The sequence below is a fragment of the Chiloscyllium plagiosum genome, chromosome 29 (assembly GCF_004010195.1).
Source record: "Chiloscyllium plagiosum isolate BGI_BamShark_2017 chromosome 29, ASM401019v2, whole genome shotgun sequence".
Classification (NCBI taxonomy): Eukaryota; Metazoa; Chordata; class Chondrichthyes; order Orectolobiformes; family Hemiscylliidae; genus Chiloscyllium; species Chiloscyllium plagiosum.
The window spans coordinates 24201878-24223661 of NC_057738.1; the positions used below are offsets into that span (position 1 = coordinate 24201878).

Below are 21784 nucleotides of genomic sequence, written 5' to 3' on the forward strand. Positions count from 1 at the left end.
CCCGGCCCATACCCCTCCAAACCCTTCCTATTCATATACCCATCCAAATGCCTCTTAAATGTTGCAATTGTACCAGCCTCCACCACATCCTCTGGCAGCTCATTCCATACACGTACCACCCTCTGCATGAAAAAGTTGCCCCTTAGGTCTCTCTTATATCTTTCCCCTCTCACCCTAAACCTATGCCCTCTAGTTCTGGACTCCCTGACCCCAGGGAAAAGATAAATTGTCTATTTATCCTATCCATGCCCCTCATAATTTTGTAAACCTCTATAAGGCCATCCCTCAACCTCCGATGCTCCAGGGAAAACAGTCCCAGCCTGTTCAGCCTCACCCTGTAGCTCAGATCCTCCAACCCTGGCAACATCCTTGTAAATCTTTTCTGAACCCTTTCAAGTTTCACAACATCCTTCCGATCGGAAGGAGACCAGAACTGCACGCAATATTCCAACAGTGGCCTAACCAATACCTTACCATTAAGTGTATAAGTCCTGCTAAGATTTGCTTTCCCAAAATGCAGCACCTCGCATTTATCTGAATTAAACTCCATCTGCCACTTCTCAGCCCATTGGCCCATCTGGTCCAGATCCTGTTGTAATCTGAGGTAACCCTCTTCGCTGTCCACTATACCTCCAATTTTGGTATCATCTGCACACTTACTAACTGTACCTCTTATGCTCGCATCCAAATCATTTACGTAAAATGACAAAAAGTAGAACACCAATCCTTGTGGCACTCCATTGGTCACAGTCCTCCAGTCTGAAAAAGAACCCTCCACCACCACCCTCTGTCTTCTACCTTTTGAGCCAGTTCTGTATACAAATGGCTAGTTCTCCTTGTATTCCATGAGATCTAACCTTGCTAATCAGTTTCCCATGGGGAACCTTGTCAAACGCCTTACTGAAGGTCCATATAGATCACATCTACTGCTCTGCCCTCATCAATCTTCTTCAAAAATCTCAATCAATGTATGATAGTCTGAGGAATCTTAACTAAAACCTACTCTTAATATTGTCAAGAGAAACAACTACTTTGTTTCTTATCTATGTAAGCAATTGCAGCTGCACATTCTTTCCCAACCAGTAACCTTAATTAAGCAGTCCTGTTATTGATCAACTTGCTGCAACTATATTAAGAAAACATTTTCCTAAGGTTCTCTATCTACTATCAGCCATATTCTGTTGCATTCTGTTGGTCATTTTCTGTTCAGTTATGGGAAGCCATCAGCCACTTGGTGCTACTTAATTATGGGCAGCCCTAACAGTATCTTTTACTAATTAACCATTTCAACATAGTAGTAACCTGTAAACACACCTATGGCAAAAGGCAAGTTCAGAAAACAGATTGTCTCACATGCTACTCAAGGAGCTCTGGAAGAAAATTGAGAGAAATTGTGTAGGAGAGATTCACTGCAGCTTCTAGCCCTGCTGAGACCCCAGCAACAACTGCTGAAAAAACTAAAGATATTGGTTCTATGAGAGTACGACCTCACCCATTCAGGTTGCTTCTATTGTTCCAACTTTAAAACACCCTAAGACCTCGCAAACTGTTTACTGTAGTTGTTCTGTTAGACTCTTGTAACCACTACCTGAAAACCTCTCTTCACAAAAAAAACCCAAAACAAAATAACCTCTTAAAGCCATATTATTGTCACACTTTGAATTCTGGCTGATATTCAGGGTCTTCTCCAGGTGTAACCTTTTAGGATTTTTATTTCCCCGGCAGTACTGGTGCTTCTAGCAGAATGAGGATTTTTACAAACATCTTCCTCATTCACCAAAATCTGCACCCAGAAATATGCTGCGATGAACATGTGTCCACGTTGAGCCCTTATCCCCATCTGTGGTAAAAGCCAATAGAAATCAGTGTCCTTTGCCCATGATCATCGTTTTGAACTTTGCATACAAGCTGAACCTAATGCTTGAAACTTCAAGTTGAATTACACAGATAGCTGAACAGAACTGTACAAGTGAATCGGCATAATGTTTGATGAGATTAAAAGCCATGAGTATTTAAGTACAGTTGTAAAACAGCAAGGATGAGAGCTTGTATACCTTTAATGAATAATGCACTCAAATCTGATAAAGGTTCTTTTTTTCCTTTAACAGGCATTATGGCTGGCTCAAATAGATCTGGAGACTTAAAGGATGCTCAGAAATCCATCCCTACTGGAACACTGTTAGCAATTATTACGACTTCTTTCATTTGTATCCTTACCCTGGGAAATCCTCACATTAATTTGAATCTCCAAAATTAAAAGTACTCGAAATTTCAAAAGGTTCTGGGAATCCAGGGCCCTGGATGCAATGGTACTGCATAGATAAAACGGATCATGAAGGTGGATTCAGTAGATCTCTAATAACTGGTGGAATGAAACCTAAACCTAAACCGTCAGTAAACATTTATGTAAGAATCCCACTGTCTAAAGTGCTTTGGGGCTTGAAGACTAAGTGCCACCAGCCATCCATGTGTATCATGCCTCACGCTAGTGATCATTCAGAGTAAGCAATAAATATTGCCATTGTAGCTGCCATCCCACAAATGCCGTTTTTAAAAAAAAAAATTCAAAAATGAAACTCTCAATTTATTTGTAATACCAGAAGCAAACTGATTACATTGCAATGCAGTTAGTTAGATTCTCAGCAAGTCACTCCACAGATGACAGGGGAGGCAATGGCCTGGTGATATATTTCTGGACTGTTAATACAGAAATCCAGGTAATGTTCTGGGGACCCAGGTTCAAATCCCACCATGGCAGATGATGGTATTTGAATTCAATAACTCTGAAATCAAGAATCTAAAATGATTACGTTGAATCAGTTGTCAGGAAAAAGCTGACCAGGTAAGGTTGTCAGTTTACTTCCCAAAGGACATTCATCTGATTGAATGTCCTTTAGAGAAGGAAACTGATAACCTTACTTGGATTGGCAGGCATGTGACTCCAGACCCACAGCAATGTTGTTGACTTTTAACTGGCCTTTTTGCAATTATGGATGGGCAATAAATGTTGACGCAGCCAGTGACAAACCACCCCCCATTCTCAACCCGAAAAGAAAATTCCATGAATAAATTTTAAAAAAGACTTTATCTTCTATACTGCACCAGGACACTTTCCACGAGATGAACTAGAATGTTGACAGTTGGGTCTCAATTGCAAATCAATGCATTCCCTTCAAGCTGTTTTCATTGCCTCAATTTCCATTGAACTAACTGCAACATTAGTTTTAATTCTTTGCTCATGCCACAGAGTAATGCGCTCTCTCTCTTGATCTTTAGTCAGACCGACCGAAGGATCATTTCAGAGGAAAGTGGCCCAGTATTCTCCCTCCTGTCACCACACCCTCAAAAGGCTGAGATGATCTTCAATTCATAATGGATGGTCATCACTGAAGAGTCGATGACTCATTAAAATTTCCACTAGCAAGCAGAGGATGCTGTTGCAAGAGTACTTTTGGTTACCACAAGGGAATATTTTCTAACTGGTATATGTAATTACAACTAATTTGGGTAACATTGCCTTTTTTTCCAAAAAAGTAAATTTCCTTGATAATCAACAACAGACTTGTCGTCCATTATCTTATTTGGTGCTTGCATTGAAGGTGTGCTCTTGAGGGACAAGTAAGCAATTTTCATATTTATGGAACACTCTGGTATTGTATTGAAAAGTTGCACATCTGTTTTCCCTGGACTGTTATGACTATCATTATATTACAACATATTTTAAGCTATCAAAAACATCAGTCCTTGCGTACGCATCATGGTGTGTCAGTGACTAATTAAAATGTCAGATAATCAAATGTTCTTCTATTGGTAATGAAGCTGTAATTGAATAATATCTTTTCCTCTCACTTTGCCACTCCATTATCTTGGGTTTTCTTTTTAAAACCTGTTGCATCACTTATTTCCCTGGGCGAAAGTGAGTCCTGCAGGTGCTGGAGATCAGTCAAGATTAGAGTGGTGCGAGAAAAGCACAGCAGGTCAGACAGGATCCAAGGACCAGGAAAATTTTCGTTTCAGGCAAAAGCCTTTCATCAGGATTCCTGATATGGGCTTTTGCCCGAAACATTGATTTTCCTGCTCCTCGGATGCTGCCTGACCTGCTGTGCTTTTCCAGTACCACTCTAATCTCACTTATTTCCCGATCTATCTGAATCTAGAGTTAATTTTATTCGTGGTTGTCTGTATCCTTCTGAGCGTTATGCTACAGAGCAGGCAGTCAGTGTGATTTATTTGAGGCTGAATGATTTTCCTGTAGAATTGCTCATTCTCTAATGAAGGGGCAATAAATACTGTGTATTTAACAGGTGACTCATGGGCGAGAGTGTTATCTCCTAATTAAGCATAAAGTGTCCACTTGCCCTTCAAGATGTGTATTCTTTTTTTTTAAAAAAAATCTTTTCTTCTTGGAATTTATATTTGTTCGAGTATTTCACTACAATTTTTATGATAATCTAACAGCTTTTATATTTCAGATGAAGGGTTCTTGCAGCTCTATTATTCAATTGTAGATAGTGCATTGAAGTTTGATGGTAAAATATTTGTACCATCCCTTTAAGAAAGGATATATGGACTATACACTTAAGAGCAATTAAGGGACTCACTTAAATTCTCAATGTACCATTTGAATTATTAAACAGATGGCATGATACATTGCTTGAAGCCATAAAACTGGTTCAGTGCAGAATAGTTCAGACTTTCTTAAATTGGTTTTGTAGCTTCTTGACACAAATGATAAGATTAGGTCTTTTATCTTTCAGTTATATTGTTGAGCCAACAATTGCCACCTACCAGCATCCAAGCTATGAGAATGGGTTGGCTTATTATGTCATGAATTCTGTTTCTCCTAATACTCTGCTTAGGAACAATACAATGAAATATCATGAGCCAATCTGATTCGCTGCTGATGTGGGGTTGTTCTACACTTAAATGACAGTTCGTTTAGCTAGCGTGTGAGGTTCTAAAAGTAAACAGCTGGTCTGCAATGAATTTTGGTTTTTGCCTTTTGAAAGACTTTCACTTCTCTCTTCCCAGGTTCGGCGATTCTGTAGATGGCAACCTTGTCATTGGGACTCTGGCTTGGCCATCACCCTGGGTTATTGTGATTGGTTCTTTTTTTTCAACGTGTGGTGCTGGCCTCCAGAGTCTCACTGGGGCCCCTCGGCTAATGCAGGCTATTGCAAGGGATGGGATCATTCCTTTCCTGCGGGTAGGTGCAGACAATTTACGTTAAATGTCATCAACAAGGTGTCAATGAAACTGAAGACTGTGAGGTACGCGTGTGAAGAGCAAATTATTTTCTATAGATGTGCTGCACTGTCAAGGCAGGAATAAGGACGACATGTATACTCCTTGAAAGACTAGCCTAAGTGGGCTGCCAGGTAGTTCTAGAGCTATCCTGTAATGTATTAACTGGTTTTCTGGTGTTCGGCAAATCCATGCAGAATGCCACACCCACCTTCCATTCTATAAAATAAGGGAGCTCTCCTTTTCTGAGAGGAGATTCTGATCACTGCTTGCTCAGGAATGTGGGAATATACTTCCATTCTGACATTTCTTTCATTGCCCAGAACTGTCATCAGCAGCTGTCAAAGCGGCTCTAAGGTCCTGTTCAAGGTCCTGAGGGGGCAGGGTGCCAGGTGAATGGGAGAGGGGCAGGTCGTGGCTAAAGTTGCCAGCTGGAGAGGAGGCAGGATGCCAGATTGGTCAGAGTCAGGTTACCAACTGGCTGTGGTGCCAGTGGTGAGGGGGTATAGTCCAAATTTGTAGAGTGCCAACTGGGGAGTGTTCTATAGGGTGCCAATTAAGCAAGGTGGTAATTGGGGTGGATGTAGGGTGCAAGGGGGCAGGTGAGTGTTTAGAGTAGGTCCGGGTGGGTTGGATAAATTAGGTCCATAGTTATAAGTTTGCTGGTTGGGGTGGAGTGGGGCAGAGGGGAGGAAAGGAAGAAGTGAGTCTTTTCCTGGCCTGTCTTCGGATGTTGTCTCTACATCTGGGGTTATAAGGGGTCTCTGGGTTGAGGTTAAGGCAGCTTTGGGACCTGTTTAATCGTTACTTAGGGTTCAGACTACGTGTTCAATGATCTCAACTTCTCCTGACTAACTGGTTTTACTCCATTTCATGGGAACTATCCAAAGTCTCTAGTAGCTATGGAGATTTCTGGGAAGTGCCAGGCATAATTTCCCGGACAGTTCCACCGGCGATTGCTACAATGAGGATTCTGCAAATTCCTCATGTGCAACTCCTATCATTGGTTACAAAATGGCTGGTGAAAGATCCGTCTCTTTACACCTGTGCCACCTACTATGGGGTATATTCCCCATTTTCCCTGTTACTGGATGCCCGTAATGGCCCAACTATGGCAGGTATGGTCTGACACGCTATGTTAATCCTCCGTGCAAACAGGTAATTATGTTGAGAGGTCCATTTTATACATAAAATTCTCTACTTTTAAAAACAGGTTTTTGGTCATGGAAAGGCAAATGGTGAACCAACATGGGCCCTCCTCCTCACAGCTGGTATTTGTGAGATTGGCATTTTGATTGCTTCTCTCGACAGTGTCGCTCCTATTCTTTCCATGTAAGTATAAAATTATTCCATCCTTTTTCCCCTAACCAATTTTTTAAATTTAAAGAGACTGTGTTGGTTTGCTTTCATGTCTTAACCAGAGTCAGGTTTTAATGGATGGCCATTGTCCTAAGACAATGGCATTGGTTTTCTGAGATCTTAAGAGAACTGCCTAATAGAGAGTGCCCCAAAAAAAAGTAGTCACGACTGTTTGATGTGCATTTTTGTCTTCACTACCTTGCTTCCTGAGTGTCTCGGCAATATACATAAAGTTGACATTCCCATATTGCCTTCAATATAAAAATATCAAAGTGCTTCCTGGTCTGCTGTTGTGAAAATGGTCTGATGAAGAGGGAAAGTTTGGAGTGACACAGGCAGGAAAACAAAGCTTAATTGAAGGGACAGAAGACTTTGGGAAAGAGAGGCAGATGGTGAAGTCGAGACTTTTGAGGGACAGACTTTCAGAAAGTAGGATTTCTGCGCATTGAGGTTCAAATGTCAATAGAGAGAGAAGTTGGTCAAAAGTGGATGTACATAACAGAGACAAATTTGTTTAGAGAGAGTAGGTATACTAGTCATCTGCTGATTAGACAGGACAAATACACAGATGAAGGAGGCAAATGTTTACACTGTCCTGAAATGTCAGTAAGGCTGGTGTGAGCAAACATGGGGGTAGGGGAATACCGGAGTCTACAGCCGTACAAAGTAAGCAGTACAGGAATGGTGATACTGTCCAAGCGTTATTGTTGATGAATCTAAACTTGTCAAGAGTAAGTAATTTATTTGACAATGTTGCATTATTGACTGGAAAGACTCGGAATTAATTAGTGGAGAAGTAAAGGATCGCAAGTCATGGACCAAGGAATAACTGATCGGATTGACCGCTAACATATAGTAATGGGAATATTTTTAATTGCCTCATTCTACATCAAGGACATTGTGATCATCCATCAGGTCAAAATCTGCAGACAAAATAAACTCCATAGGAGGTGAATTCAAAAATGTGATCTAAAGCAAGGGTCAGTTCATTGATGTAGCATTCATTTTTCCAGAATTCAGCAGCACATAAAGTTCTTGTTTGATCTAAAGCATTGAAAAATGGGAAGCATCCGTTGTCAGCTATCCAGCTCACGTGGTTACTTTGGGAGACTGTGGAACCTGCTCCGGTTTAGAAAAATAATTCTTGCAATAGCTGAAAGGCGAATTTGGGAACAGCTGAAAGCCCAGATTAGAGACACAAGGGCATCTAGTGAGAATGGATTTAAAATGGGCCCGAACTAATTTGAGATAACAATGGACAAACGGCTGAAAACTCGAGTGCTCATCAAAATTATAATGACAGTAGCGCAGCATTGTTTGTACCATTTTAAGCATAATGTTCTAAGCCATATTTGTTTTTCCTTTTCTCCCTCAGGTTCTTCCTGATGTGTTATATGTTTGTGAACTTGGCATGTGCACTGCAAACACTCCTGAAAACGCCCAATTGGAGGCCACGATTTACATACTACCACTGGTATGGCAGAACACCCTCAAACAAAATGAGCAAATACTGAAGGATCTCTTTAGTTTTTGTGGCATGCAGCAAGCTCTAGTCTGCTGTACTATGTCACTCGTGGATTATTTGAAACCATTCTAGTGACAAAGCTCTTAAGTTGCATTAAATAGGGCCACCAACACTAGTTGTGGAAAGCTGGCATGATCTGCTTCTAATGTAGTCCTTTGTGCAATCAAAGCTCATTCAGAATTAAATGGGAAATATCAGTGACAGCATAACTAGCCGGCGGCATGGTGGCTCAGTGGTTAGCACTGCTGCCTCACAGCATTAGGGTTCCAGGTTCGATTCTAGCCTCGGGCGACTGTCTGTGTGGAGTTTGCACATTCTCCCCATGTCTGTGTGGATTTTTTCCAGGTGCACCGGTTTTCTCCCACAGTTCAAAGATGTACAGGTTAGGTGAATTGGCCATAGTGTTAGGTGCATTAGTCAGAGGGGAATGGGTCTGGGTGGGTTACTCTTCGGAGAGTCGGTGTGGACTAGTTGGGCCGAGGGGCCTGTTTCCACACTGTAGGGAATCTAATCTAATCTAATTGTGTTGATCTCCATGTACCCATTTTTGTGTCCACCCATGGGATGTAGGCATCATTGGTTGGCCACATTTATCGCCCGTTCCTAGTTGCCCTTGTGAAGGTATTGGTGCACTGTTGCAGTCCATGTGCTGTAGGTTGACCCACAATGCCCTGAGGGAGGAAATTCCAGGATTTTAACCCAGTGAAAGTGAACGATATGTTTCCAAGTCAGGATGGTGAGCAGCTTGGATGGGAATTTGCAGGCGCTGGTGTTTCCTTTTATCTGCTGCCCTTATCCTTTTCAAATGTCACATTGCTTCATTTTGTTTAAGTAGAGTCAGCATGATCTCATGAAGGGGAAATAGTGCCTGACAAGTTTATTTGAATTCTTTTGAGAAGATAACAAGCACGAGAGATAATGGAAAACAGTTTTTGTGATATGTAGAGTTTTAGTTTTATAATGCTGGAGAAGCTCAGCAGGGCAGGCAGCTCTTGTGAGAGAATTATTTAATGTTTTGTCCAGTAACCCCTCACAAATCTTCCTCTGATTTTCAAAACTTTGCTGAACAATTTTTGAACTACATTTTGGTGGGATTGTCTCATGGGATGGACTTTGTTCATTTCACTTTTACCTGTGAAACTGGTGATTGAAAGACCTCTTCCTTTAGTTACAACAGCCTCAACATAGTCCCTTAGCCATTACTGGATACAATCTTGAATATTTTCTGTAATTGGGAAAAGGAGTTACTGTGACTCCAAATGTACATGAACTTGGCTCTAGGCCTACTGTAGGGGATTCTGAAGTATCTGAAAATGTTTTTATTTCAGTGACTTACTGTAAGCATTCCAATTCTAGGACTTTGTCCTTCCTGGGGATGAGCTTATGCCTTGCCTTGATGTTCATTTGCTCCTGGTATTATGCGCTGGTCGCCATGGTAATAGCAGGATGCATCTACAAGTACATTGAATATCGAGGGTAAGATAGTTATCTTTTAATATGAATGAGTGCTTTATCTGGTCTAATGAATATTGCACTGTTTCTGCCTGTATTTTGTTTTTGAAAATTCATTTTATTAACGTTCTTTTCATCAGGGCCGAGAAGGAATGGGGTGATGGCATTAGGGGGCTGTCCCTGAATGCTGCTCGATATGCTCTGCTGCGCTTGGAGGATGGTCCACCTCACACCAAGAACTGGAGGTAAAAGGAAAACTAGACTCTGTCGATGCTAATTCAAATCTCTTAAAGCTGTTCCAAATTACCTTCCTAGAAAGGGACTTTTAGTCTGCAGGACAAAAACTTGACCCTGCTTATTAGCCAGATTTCATTCTGAATGTGTCGGTTTAATTTTCTCAGTGATTTGAACCTTTTGCTCACCAAATATCAACATTAAAACCATTGACATGCGCTTCGTGTATAGCAATGCTCCCAGTATTCTGCTGGAAGGCTATGCCAATTAAATTCAACCAGTATGACCCAATTGCTTCCTCCTCATGCTGTATATTTGGAGTGGGAAACAAAATTTGACCCTAATTTTCAGTAAGCTAGAAAGATTAAAGAGTTGAGTGACATTCCTTTTAACCCAACATGCATGAAAAATTGAGCAAATTCAGTGAATTGACCTTAACCAAGAGGCTTCCAACTCTCGCCAAACTATTGTTTACTTGAAATCCAGATTTTGTTTTTTTTTAAACTGAGCATTGAACTGATCAATGAGACAAGTCACCATAAAACTGGATGTTTAACTATAGAAGTGTGATTGGCTGCACTGTGATTATGGAGATAACCCCTTTATAGTGTTTTTGATTTAATATTTTACAGTTTTGTCAAAATGACAATGTAAAAAAAGTGCATGTTAAACAGATGTAAATTATGGGGAGATCTTATGTCTTTTATGAAGAACAAGCCTTTGGGAGATGTTTTTCATCTTGTTTTTGCATTGAGTATTAACTATTGGAGGGGTTGTTGGCCTCATTGATGTAAAATACCACTGCACAGTGCAGGCACAAACCAAGCAGTCTCATCAAACTGGCTGCCGACAGGGTGTTACCATTTAGCTGTTACTGCAAGTGGGTTAAGGGCCACAAAGGGAATAAGAACAGTGGTCTTTTGTGTACCCCAGACAAGAGTTAATTTTTTTTTTGAGAAATTATAGTTTAAAAAGAACGTGAGTACTGCTTGATGAAAGAGACACCGGTATCAAAGCAGTGTCTTCCTTACCCCAACCCCACCCACCACACCTTGTCTTAGGCTGCTGTCACAAACCACCTCTTGTCAGTAAGTAATGGTCCCCATCAGCAGCTGTTGATTCCCCCAGGTTAACCTTTACTCGTTCCTTTTTCTGCCCAACTTTTCCCTCTTCCTGGGTGGTTCCATTTCCACCACTTACTTCCTTGACAACCACCCCATCTTTTAGCATATATACCGACTTTTTCCTAGCTGCAATCAGTTAGAATCATTAGAGATGTACAGCACGAAAACAGACCTTTCAGTCCAACTCATCCATGCCGACCAGATATCCTGAATTAATCTTATCTCATTTGCCAGTATTGGGTCTATATTGCCCTAAACCCTTCCTATTCATAAACCAATCCAGATGCCTTTTAAATGCTGTATTTTACCAGCCTCCACCATTTCCACTGGCAGCTCATTCCATACACTCACCACCCTTTGTGAAAAAGTTGCCTGTTAGGTCACTTTTAAATCTTTCCCTTCTCACCTTAAACCTATGCCCTCTAGTTTTGGGGAAAACACTTAGGCATGGGTCTGGTGAATAGCCATTCATGATTTTGCAAACTTTTGTAAGGTCATCCCTCAGCCTCTGACATTTCTGATGAAAGGTCAATGCACCTAAAAGATTAACTCTGCTTTTTCTCCACAGAAGCTGCCAGACCTGCTGAGTTTTTCCGGCTATTTCTGTTTTTGTTTCTGATTTCCAGCACCTGCAGTTCTCTTTTGTTTTTGAATGGTATCAAAGCTTTTTGTCTTGTACTCGTTAAGTTGATGCAAGAATACAGAATTTAAAAGGTGTAACAATTTATACTGTATGAGAAAAGGGTGGTACTGATTGGTGAGTTGATTCCAGTTGTGGCGTTGCTGTGGAGAATGCATCAGAGTGTAATTGACCCCCTTGCTTTTGATTAATTTAATAAAGTACCAATGGTTGGACAGCATCTTTTTGCCTGCAGATGGATATATGTAGCCCCTTGCAAGTTGTGACATCTGCGCCTGACTTGATGAGTGCAAGGCAAGAAGCTTTGATACTACATTGGAAAAATATTTTGCAGATCACAAAATGACTCCGCATTTTGACCTAACACCTGCCTTTATTTTTTTCCCTTCTCTCTCGCTGTCACTGTCGCCCTCTCGCTCTTGATCCCAGGCCTCAGCTGTTGATATTGCTGAACTTGGATCCAGAACAGAATGTGAAGCACCCTCGGCTCCTGTCATTTACCACACAGCTTAAGGCTGGCAAAGGGTTGACCATTGTTGGCTCTGTGTTGGAAGGCACTTTCCTGGACAGGCATGCTGACGTACAGAACGCTGAGCAGGTATTACTCACCCCACAATTTATTCACTAAGCCAAAAGAAATTACAGATAAAATACCTGAACATGCACTTGAAGTGGATTCAGATGTAACTGTTCAAAAGAAAATTGGATATTTAGGTGAAGAGGAAAACGTTGCAAGATGATTGAGGAAAGAATGGAGGAGTGGCACTTTGGTGTGCACTTTGAAAGAATGATTACAGGCACAATGGGTCAAATAGTTTGGTTCTATGTTTTGTCATTAAATGATTTGTTTGTAACAGAGATTTTTTGCCAAGAGCGAAATAGCATATTTTGAGGCTGTTCCCATTCCTGTTTCATCTAGGATGGCACGGTGGTACAGTGGTTAGCACTGTTGCCTCACAGCACCAGGGATCCAGGTTCAATTCTACCTTCAGATGATTATGCAAACTCCGCACAGCCATTCTGCCCGTGTTTGCGCAGGCTTCCTCCGAGTGCTCTGGTTTCTTCCCACAGTCTAAAGATGTGCAGGTTAGGTGGATTGGCCATGCTAAATTGCCCATAGTGCCCGCGGATGTACAAGTTAGGGGGATTAGCCTTGGGAAGTGCAGGGTCCCAGGGATTGGGTGGAATGCTGTTCCGAGGGTTGGTGTGGACTTGATGGGCTGAATAGCTGCTTCCAAACTGTGGGGATTCAAACCCCCAGCATTCACAATGATGCTGTGTCATTTAAACGGATTGGAAAATTGACTGGGCTGACTAATGAATCTTTGGCTGAGAACATTTTACACGGACTGTTCATCGCTATTCAATGGGCTGTGACACAACCGTAAGATGAACCTGGATAGTTTATGCAAATTGGGCTGCCATGTGATTAGAGTTACAAATCCAGTCTCCCTACTTTCCAGTGCCTCTTAGATTTGTGAAATCGATTGTATTCGACAAACTAACAATTGAATATAACGTGGAAAGGGCAATACATGGAGCTGGTTTGTTTGAGTGTCACACAGCTTGGTTAAATTCAAGTGATGACTAGCCCAGAATATTTAAGCCCACAAACTAATTTCTTCTCTTTCCTTAACCCCATATATCTATAATAAATAACACATGGTAGTTGAAGGGAGCCTTTTCGGTATCTTCTTGGGCATGCAGTGTCTTAATGAGCCAGCTCCACCCCCATCCATCTAACATTAGACTAGCAATTGTCCTATGGATACCTGTGTACATTTCAACTACCTGATGTTTTCAAAATTGTTTTGAAATGAAACTTAACATCACGTGATGTGGGATATTCATTGGTCGGTAAAGGATACTCCTGTACCCAAAGAATGAATTGTTGTTGGAGTGTGTAGAGTGAGTCATAAGAGATTTGAAGTTCACGTTTTCTGTGCCTGATGGTTTGATTATCTGGCATTTGGGGCAAGTGTCAAAGGATTCTCTTTTCAGCATTGTTTGCGATGGGGAGGTGTTGATTGTGCTGAATTAGGGAGTGGCTGTCAGGTTTTTAAATCATACGTAAAATTAAATGGTGGGCCACTGAAGATTTTGGAAAACTACTGCAGCTTCAGTTTTATGAAGAGAAAGTGTGAAATATAGAACAATACAGCACAGAACAGGCCCTCCGGCCCTCAATGTTGCGCCGACCTGTGAACTATTCTCAGCTCGTCCCCCTACACTATCTCATCATCATCCATGTGCTCATCTAAGGATTGTTTAAAACTCCCTAATGTGTCTGAGTTGACTACATTAGCGGGTAGGGCATTCCACGCCCTTACCACTCTCTGCGTAAAGAAGCTGCCTCTGACATCTGTCTTAAATCTATCACCCCTCAATTTGTAGTTATGCCCCCTTGTACAAGCTGACTTCTTCATCCTAGGAAAAAGACTTTCACTGTCTACTCTATCTAATCCTCTGATCATTTTGTATGTCTCTATCAAATCCCCTCTTAGCCGCCGCCTTTCCAATGAGAACAGACCCAAGTCTCAGCCTTTCCACAAAAGACCTTCCCTCCAGACCAGGCAACGTCCTGGTAAATCTCCTCTGCACCTTTTCTGATGCTTCCACATCCTTCCCAAAATATGGTGACCAGAACTGTACATAATATTCTAAGTGTGGCCGTACCAACATTTTGTACAGTTGCAGCATGATATTGCGGCTCCGGAACTCAATCCCTCTACGAATGAAACCTAACACACCGTATGCCTTCTTAACAGCACCATCCACCTTGGTGGCAACTTTGAGGGATCTATGCACATGGACTCAAAGATCCCTCTGCACATCCACACTACCAAGAATCTTTCCATTGACCCAATACTCTGCCTTCCTGTTATTCTTCCCAAAGTGCATCACTTCACATTTACCTGCATTAAACTCCATTTGCCACCTCTCAGCCCAATTCTGCAGTTTATCCAAGTCCCCCTGCAACCTGTAACATTCTGCCACACTGTCCACTACTCCACCAACTTTAGTGTCGTCTGCAAATTTACTAATCCATCCACCTATGCCTGCGTCGTAAGTCATTTATAAAAATGATAAACAGCAGTGGTCCCAAAACAGATCCTTGTGGCACACCACTAGTAACCGGACTCCAGGCTGAATATTTTCCATCAACCACCACTCGCTGCCTTCTTTCAGAAAGTCAGTTTCTAATCCAAACCGCTAAATCAAACCCCATTCTATGCCTCTGCATTTCCTCCAACAGCCTACCATGTGGAACCTTATCAAAGGCTTTACTGGTTTCTTCTTTCTCCTGCTGTGCAGGTAAGGGAGATACTTTCAGCCGCCAGTCATGCAACCTCTTAACTGGCCTGTGACTAGTGATCAGGTGACTGTCTATTTTTTTTCCCCTTCCTATGGAGAATGATGTGGAGGTGCTGGTGTTGGACTGGGGTGGGCAAAGTTAAAAATCACACACCAGGTTATAGTGCAACAGGTTTATATGGAAGCAACTTGCCTGATGAAGGAGCAGCATTCAGAACGTTAGTACTTCCAAATAAACCTATTGGATTGTAACCTGGTGTTGTGTGATTTTTAACTCTGGGAAAATGGACCTGGGGCTTTTGTAGACCTGACATTCAGAACTCCACAATGTGGAGGAACTAAGTTGGTGTGCCTCAATTTAGTAGTGGTTAGAACTGCAATATCTGTCATGAACATGCTCCTGTTAATATCATCTGTGTTCAACATAAAAGGTGCAGCATTCTCAGCTAGCATGGCTGATGGATGGCTAAGTGGAGATTGAGTGCCTTTGCCCCTCCTGATGTGTTACATGTTGGTTGCTTTGACAGAACATTAAGACCTTGATGGGGCTGGAGAAGACAAAAGGTTTCTGCCACGTGGTGGTATCGTCCAACCGGCGAGATGGGGTCTCCCACTTGATCCAGTCATCTGGCCTGGGAGGAATGAAGCACAACACTGTGCTGGTGGCGTGGCCGGAGTTATGGAGGCAAACAGATGGTCCAACAGGGTGGAAGAACTTTGTAGGTCAGTGTTGTTCAGTTATTCACTGAACCTCCATGCGATTAGTCCCGGGGTGCCAGGTCTTATTTGAGTTGTGCATTTTCAGAATCCATCAGAACTCCCAACTTGTTCTCCACATTAGGGGTGAGCAGATTGGGATGCTTTAAAACTCTCAAGAGATTGAGAGGGTGGTTGCAGAGAAGCTGTTGGCTTTAAACAGTCTGAAGACATTTCGGGAGATTAGGAAGCATTTCTTTCACCTGAGTGTCATGGAAATATGGAATTCTTTCTCAATGACTGTAGATGTGTGGGATCATGACTACATTCATAGATTTTCTTATAGGGAGGGGCTATTAAGGAAGATGATTAGTGGCTAAACTGAATTTGAAATACAGATCCGCCATGATCCGATTGAATGGCAGAGCTGAGTTGAGGACCCTAATGGCCCATTGCTGTTCCCATATGATCAGCTCAAGGAGTTGAATGGCTTTCTTTAATATTAAGTAAAGTCAGATTTGAAGTGTAAATGAAGTTGTCCAAGCTGTGTATTCTGTGGATCATGGCGGAGAACCAGAGCTGATGGTAGCTAGGAAATGGTGGTATCTGCTGACGACAATGGGAGGGCAAAGTGGGCGAAGGGAAGGAATGAGAGAACAGGTGGAGATGGAGCCCAGAGAGCGAGAACGACAGTGACAGCTAGGTGGGGAAAGGGATGTAGGATAATATGCAGAGAGAAAGAAAAGCTGTTAATGGAAACTATAAGGAAGGGGAAATGGGTTGGCTGGACTGAAGACAGCTTGTGTTCATCCTGCCCCCAGTCTGCGCCATGTATTTCTGATCTCCAAATAGAGCAGTAGATAGACGTCTATAATTCTATATAGAGCATCCAGGTGTTAGTTGTTTCTTTCTAATTCATTTGTGGGATGTCAGCAAGGCTGGACTGTATTTGGCCTCTCTGTCAAGAAGCTGATGATGGACCATCTTGAATCTTGACGTCCCGTGGTGACGATGCTGTTAAGTGGGGGAGTCCAAGCATTTTGGGTTGGCACAATGATATCTGCCTGACTCAGAATGGTGTGTGACTTTGAGGCGGTGGCATTCAAATTCAAGAACTGCTTTAGTCCTTCGAGGTGATGAAGGTCAAGGAATTGTAGAGTCTTATTGAAGGTGCCTTGACAGATTGCTACAGCAAACTGTCTTGTAGGATGGTACATAATGTAGGTGAAGTGCACTAGTGACACAGAGAGAAGATGTTTAAATCAGTCAAAACCAAAAGAACTGCTGATGTTGTGAATCAGAAACAAAAACAGAAGTTCCTGGAAAAGGTCAATAGGCCTAGCGGCATCTGTGAAGAAAAAGCAAAGTTAATATTTCTAGTCAGGTAACCCTTCCTCAGACCCTTGTGTTTGTGTTTAAGTCAATGATAGGTTGCTGTTGGAGTAGACTTTTTGTCCTGAAACTATGTAATAAATTTGACAATTATTTTGACTACAGTTAAACATCCAATTATTTTAGGTCATTGTCGGATAATCCTGTCTTAACAGGGATATGACTGTCTACATGTTGGATAGTTAAAAACAAAAGATTTGTTTCCTGTTAATCCATACTATTTGCTTTAAAATATAAACCTTTATCTTGGAAGTATGTCAGGCATATTTCTTGGATTGGGAGTTAATCGATTATGTCTTATCGTTATTTAAAACAATGTATTATTTTACTATAGTATACGTAGTTGGTAGTTCAATGTGGATTCTTTGATCCATGATGAAAAAGGCACACTTTTTTTCCCCTGGATCGTTCTGCTCCCCTTAGCAAACAGCAGGTGGCAGTCTCAGCTCACTTTCAAATGCTTTCAAGGCGATAGGGAAAGAGACCTGCAATGGATTGCCATGACTTGGAGGTGCAGCTGTTGGACTGGGGTGGACAAATTTTAAAAATCACACAACATCAGATTATAGTCCAACAGGTTTATTTTGAAGCAATGGCTTTCAGACCCCACTCCTTCATCAGGTGATTGTGGAGGTTAAGCTTAATTTCCACAACCACCTGATGCAAACTAGTGCTTCCAAATAAACCTGTTAGGCTATAACCAGGTGTTGTGTGATTTTTAACTATGATAGATTAATTGACCCTTTGAACCTTCTGAAATCTCAAACAGTCAGAACCTTTTGAGTAAAGAAATTGACTTTAATGCCTCTATTCTAAATCACGAGCCCCTTATTCTGAGACTATGACCCATATTCTTGATTCCCAGTCAAGAAAAACAATTTTTTGACATCTACCCTGTTGAGCGTCTCAATTTCAATTTAATGACATCTCACCCTTTTGAGCTCAGGATTGTAATCTGAGTCTATTCAATCCTTTCTCGAATCTCCATTTGGAATCTACCAGCCAGTGCCCTGAGATACACGACCACTTCTATACTTCCTGTACAGTACAAACACCCCACATTATGATCTTCATTTTTCCTAACGATTGACCCATTGCCTCCATCAACTCTAGGCCCTTTCCATTTCGCTCCTCCTTGCTCCCCAAGCTCTGAGCTCCTCAAACCCCTCCTACACTTCTCCACGCCCTGAGCCCACTCCACATCTCTCCCTCACCATTGAATCATCCATTGTCAGTCCTGAGCCTGCAAAGAAGATGGCATTCTCCTGTACCCCTCCTTGTGCCTTGGAGTCAAAAGAGAAAGATCACTGACCTAGCTGGATGAAGCTGATTGGGTGCACTTTATCATTAAGCAGAACATGCATGGGTTTCTTGTGTGTTGCTGACTTTATCTTGAAAATATGATATAATTTAAAGATGTGTTATGCTTGTAGAACTTTTTTTTTACTTCATACATTCACAGGATGAGGGTGTTGCTGGCTATGCCAGCATTTATTGCCCAGAGTGCAGTTAAGAGTCAACCATGTTGCTGTGGGTCTGGAGTCACATATAAGCCAGACCAGGTAAGGGTGGCAGTTTCCTTCCCTAAAGCACATTAGTGAACCTGATGGGTTTTTCCAGCAATCAACAATGGATTCATCATCATCATTAGACTCTTAATTCCAGATTTGTTTTGTAATTGAATTCAAGTTCCACCATCTCCCGTGGCAGGATTCAAACCCGGGTCCCCAGGACATTATCTGGGTGTCTGGATTAACAAGTCCCTTCATGCTATTGTGAATGTATTACAAGCATAAACACATCACAGGGCAGTGAGAGGCCTGACACACCACACAAACCAGCACCTGTGCACCTCAACCCCCCAGAGAACTGTCGGGAGATCAAAACCTCACTTCCAGCCCAATTAGATCACCTGCAACATCACGTTTCCTGCTCTTGTACACTGCACAAAATTTCCCACCCCCTCCAACAGTTCTTCATTCCTCAGTCTCAATCACAATCTCCAGTGGGTGCCCTAATAAAGCAAAATATGCAGACGCTAGGCATCTGAAATTAAAACAAAGTGCTAGGACTGGAGAAAGTGAGGACTGGAGATCAGAGTCAAAAAGTGTGGGGCTGGAAAAGCACAGCAGGTCAGGCAGCACCTGAGGAGCAAGAGAGTCGACGCTTCGGGCATAAGCCCTTCATCAGGAATGTGGTCAGGTAGCAAGAGCGAAGCAGTGTTGATGTTTGATGTCAATCACCTTCCGTCAAACTTCACGTCCAGAAACTGGAAATACTGAGCTGAGGTAACGGTGGATAATTGTGACAAAGCAGACTGTGTGCAGATATTGGCCATGTTGTGAGGAAGGGTTACTCGACCCAAAACGTTAAGTCTGATTTATCTCCACAGATGCTGTCAGACCTGCTGAACTTTTTCAGCAATTTCTGTTTTTGTTTCTTATTTACAGCATCTGTAGTTCTTTCAGTTTTGATTTGGTCAGTTTTGATTCTTTCTTGGACCTGATGTTTATGAGGATACCTGCTGATCCTGGATGACTGATTGTACTTGGTTTTTCACATCCTCCCTTGCTTTGCTCCAATTGTTTTGGTTTCATTATCTTTTACCATCCCACCACCTTCCTTAATGCAGCTAAGGGGGTGTGGAAGGTAATGTCTGTTCCTTCTACCCTTTGTGGTTGGGACTGGGCATGTAACTTGGCCTGGGTGACACGGTAATAGTTAGCCAGTTATCGGGTCCAGGGATGGAGTGGGTGGAGGGGGGGTGTGGTTGAGGTAAGTTACCTCTGTGGGTCTCCCCTTCACTGAAGTGTAAACAGTCCTTCCTTTTAGCAGGGAATGGCTGAGGTATAGTGGTTAACCTAGAGATTCCATTTTGTTTCAGACATGGTATGTGAGACAACAGCTGCTCACCAAGCGCTGCTGGTGACCAAGAACATAGATTCCTTCCCAACAAACCAGGAGCGTTTTGCTGGAGGCACCATTGATATCTGGTGGATTGTCCATGATGGGGGATTGCTGATGTTGCTACCATTTCTCCTCAGCCAACATAAGGTAAACACTCTGCCTGTTTTAGAGGTTCAGCCATATGATTGGACATTCAACTCTTTTGTTTTATTTCGTTGTTAGAAGAGCAGCCTTAGTTATCCTCGGCTTTTGACATCTCCAGATTGGACAATTGCAATTCTCTCTTCTCCACTCTCCTATCTTGCATCCTCTGAACGACAGCTCATTTTCTGCTCACTGGTTTACATTTGGCGCCCATTCGGACACTTCTGGATTTTCGATTGTCGTTCTTTGAGGCTCGCCCCCTCCCTTCCTCTGTTACCACATTCCGCCCGACAAACCTTTTGAGATGTCAGCAGTCCTCTAATTCTTCCAACTTGAGCGTTCCAAGATGGGGCCCAGGCAGCTGACGGAGGGGTGAAGACTAAGCTTCTAAATCCATCACCTACCTTCTCCTTGGCTCAGAACTCATGTCCAATCGACCTATCATCTTTATGCTCGCTGCCCTTCATTGACTTCTGGTCAAGCAGCTTGATTTTTAAGATTCTCATTTTTGTTTACAAATCCCCCTCTGTTCTCACTCCCTACCTCCTGCAGCCTCTCTGATATCTGTTTTCCTCTGATCCTGGTCTCTTGAGTATCCCCAATTTTAATTGCCCTACCATTGGTGGCCTAACCTTCAGTTGCTCAGCCCCCAAAATTCCAGAATACCTTCCTCATACCTTTCTTCTGGCCCGCCTTAAAATCTATTCCTTCGACCAAGTCTTTGCAGTCATATCTCCATACATGCCTGTGTTTGATTTATCTGATTGCAGGACTGTGAAGCACCATGGAATGTTTACTCGGTTAAAAGCACAAGATAAATGTGAGGACACATCGATAGTTGAAATGGTTTATTTTGCAAAGTCGATCTGTTGCAGGTTTGGAAGAAGTGCAAGATGCGCATCTTCACCGTTGCCCAGATAGATGACAACAGCATCCAGATGAAGAAAGACTTGCAGTTATTCCTGTATCAGCTTCGTCTCGATGCCGAGGTCGAGGTGGTGGAAATGGTAAGAGCTGCCCAGCCAGCCCTGTTAGAGACTGCTTCCTGTCCCCGGATCAGTCATTGACTCGTGTGATCCTATAGAGTCATAGAGATGTACAGTATGGAAACAGACCCTTCGGTCCAACCCGTCCATGCCGACCAGATACCCCAACCCAATCTAGTCCCACCTGCCAGCACCCGGCCCATATCCCTCTAAACCCTTCCTATTCATATACCCGTCTAGATGCCTCTTAAATGTTGCAGTTGTACTAGCCTAACTCTTTGAACGTCAGAACAGATTTGGAGGCTGAATGGCTTGCTCCTGTGTTTCCCCACTTGTTTTATCGTGCAAGCCAAATAGAGCTGGAGAATGTTCAGCAAACACTGAAGTAGCTCTGCCCTGCAGAGATGTACCTGTCATAATGTCAATGTATTTGTACAATCATGTTGACTGGTCATGAATCTTCAAGTCATGGTCTGTACGTATTAGGGCGCCATCCAGTGGAGAGAAGTTAAAAATTCTGTGGCTGTGGGTTTCCAGCCCAAAAGGACATTTGAGAGCCTGAAGAGGGAGAATCCAGGGCAGACTCAGTCGAAACTTGGGGCCACCCACCCACAAATAATCACCATGAGATGCTGCTGCCTCTCGGACAGCTGACATCCAACTAGTGAAACCAAAGTTATTTTAAAGAAGAGAAAATCTTTCCGTTTTCAGGTGTTGACAGATGCTTAGCTGGTTGTGATGATTTGCCCTAAAATGGGCATTGGGG

General features: G+C 42.5%; 1 protein-coding gene across 5 annotated transcripts in view; it reads left to right on the forward strand.

Moving 5' to 3' along the window:
* slc12a7b (solute carrier family 12 member 7b) overlaps nucleotides 1–21784 on the forward strand; it is a 246993-nt gene that overhangs the window by 198499 nt on the left and 26710 nt on the right. For all 5 annotated transcript variants that reach the window (XM_043719307.1, XM_043719309.1, XM_043719308.1 and 2 more), the window contains 11 exons: nucleotides 2109–2207; nucleotides 3561–3618; nucleotides 5032–5206; nucleotides 6458–6576; nucleotides 7979–8077; nucleotides 9485–9604; nucleotides 9721–9825; nucleotides 12008–12176; nucleotides 15421–15616; nucleotides 19866–20035; nucleotides 20908–21039. In XM_043719307.1, coding sequence (XP_043575242.1) covers nucleotides 2109–2207; nucleotides 3561–3618; nucleotides 5032–5206; nucleotides 6458–6576; nucleotides 7979–8077; nucleotides 9485–9604; nucleotides 9721–9825; nucleotides 12008–12176; nucleotides 15421–15616; nucleotides 19866–20035; nucleotides 20908–21039 — 1442 coding nt within the window. The remainder of the gene's footprint in view (nucleotides 1–2108; nucleotides 2208–3560; nucleotides 3619–5031; nucleotides 5207–6457; nucleotides 6577–7978; nucleotides 8078–9484; nucleotides 9605–9720; nucleotides 9826–12007; nucleotides 12177–15420; nucleotides 15617–19865; nucleotides 20036–20907; nucleotides 21040–21784) is intronic.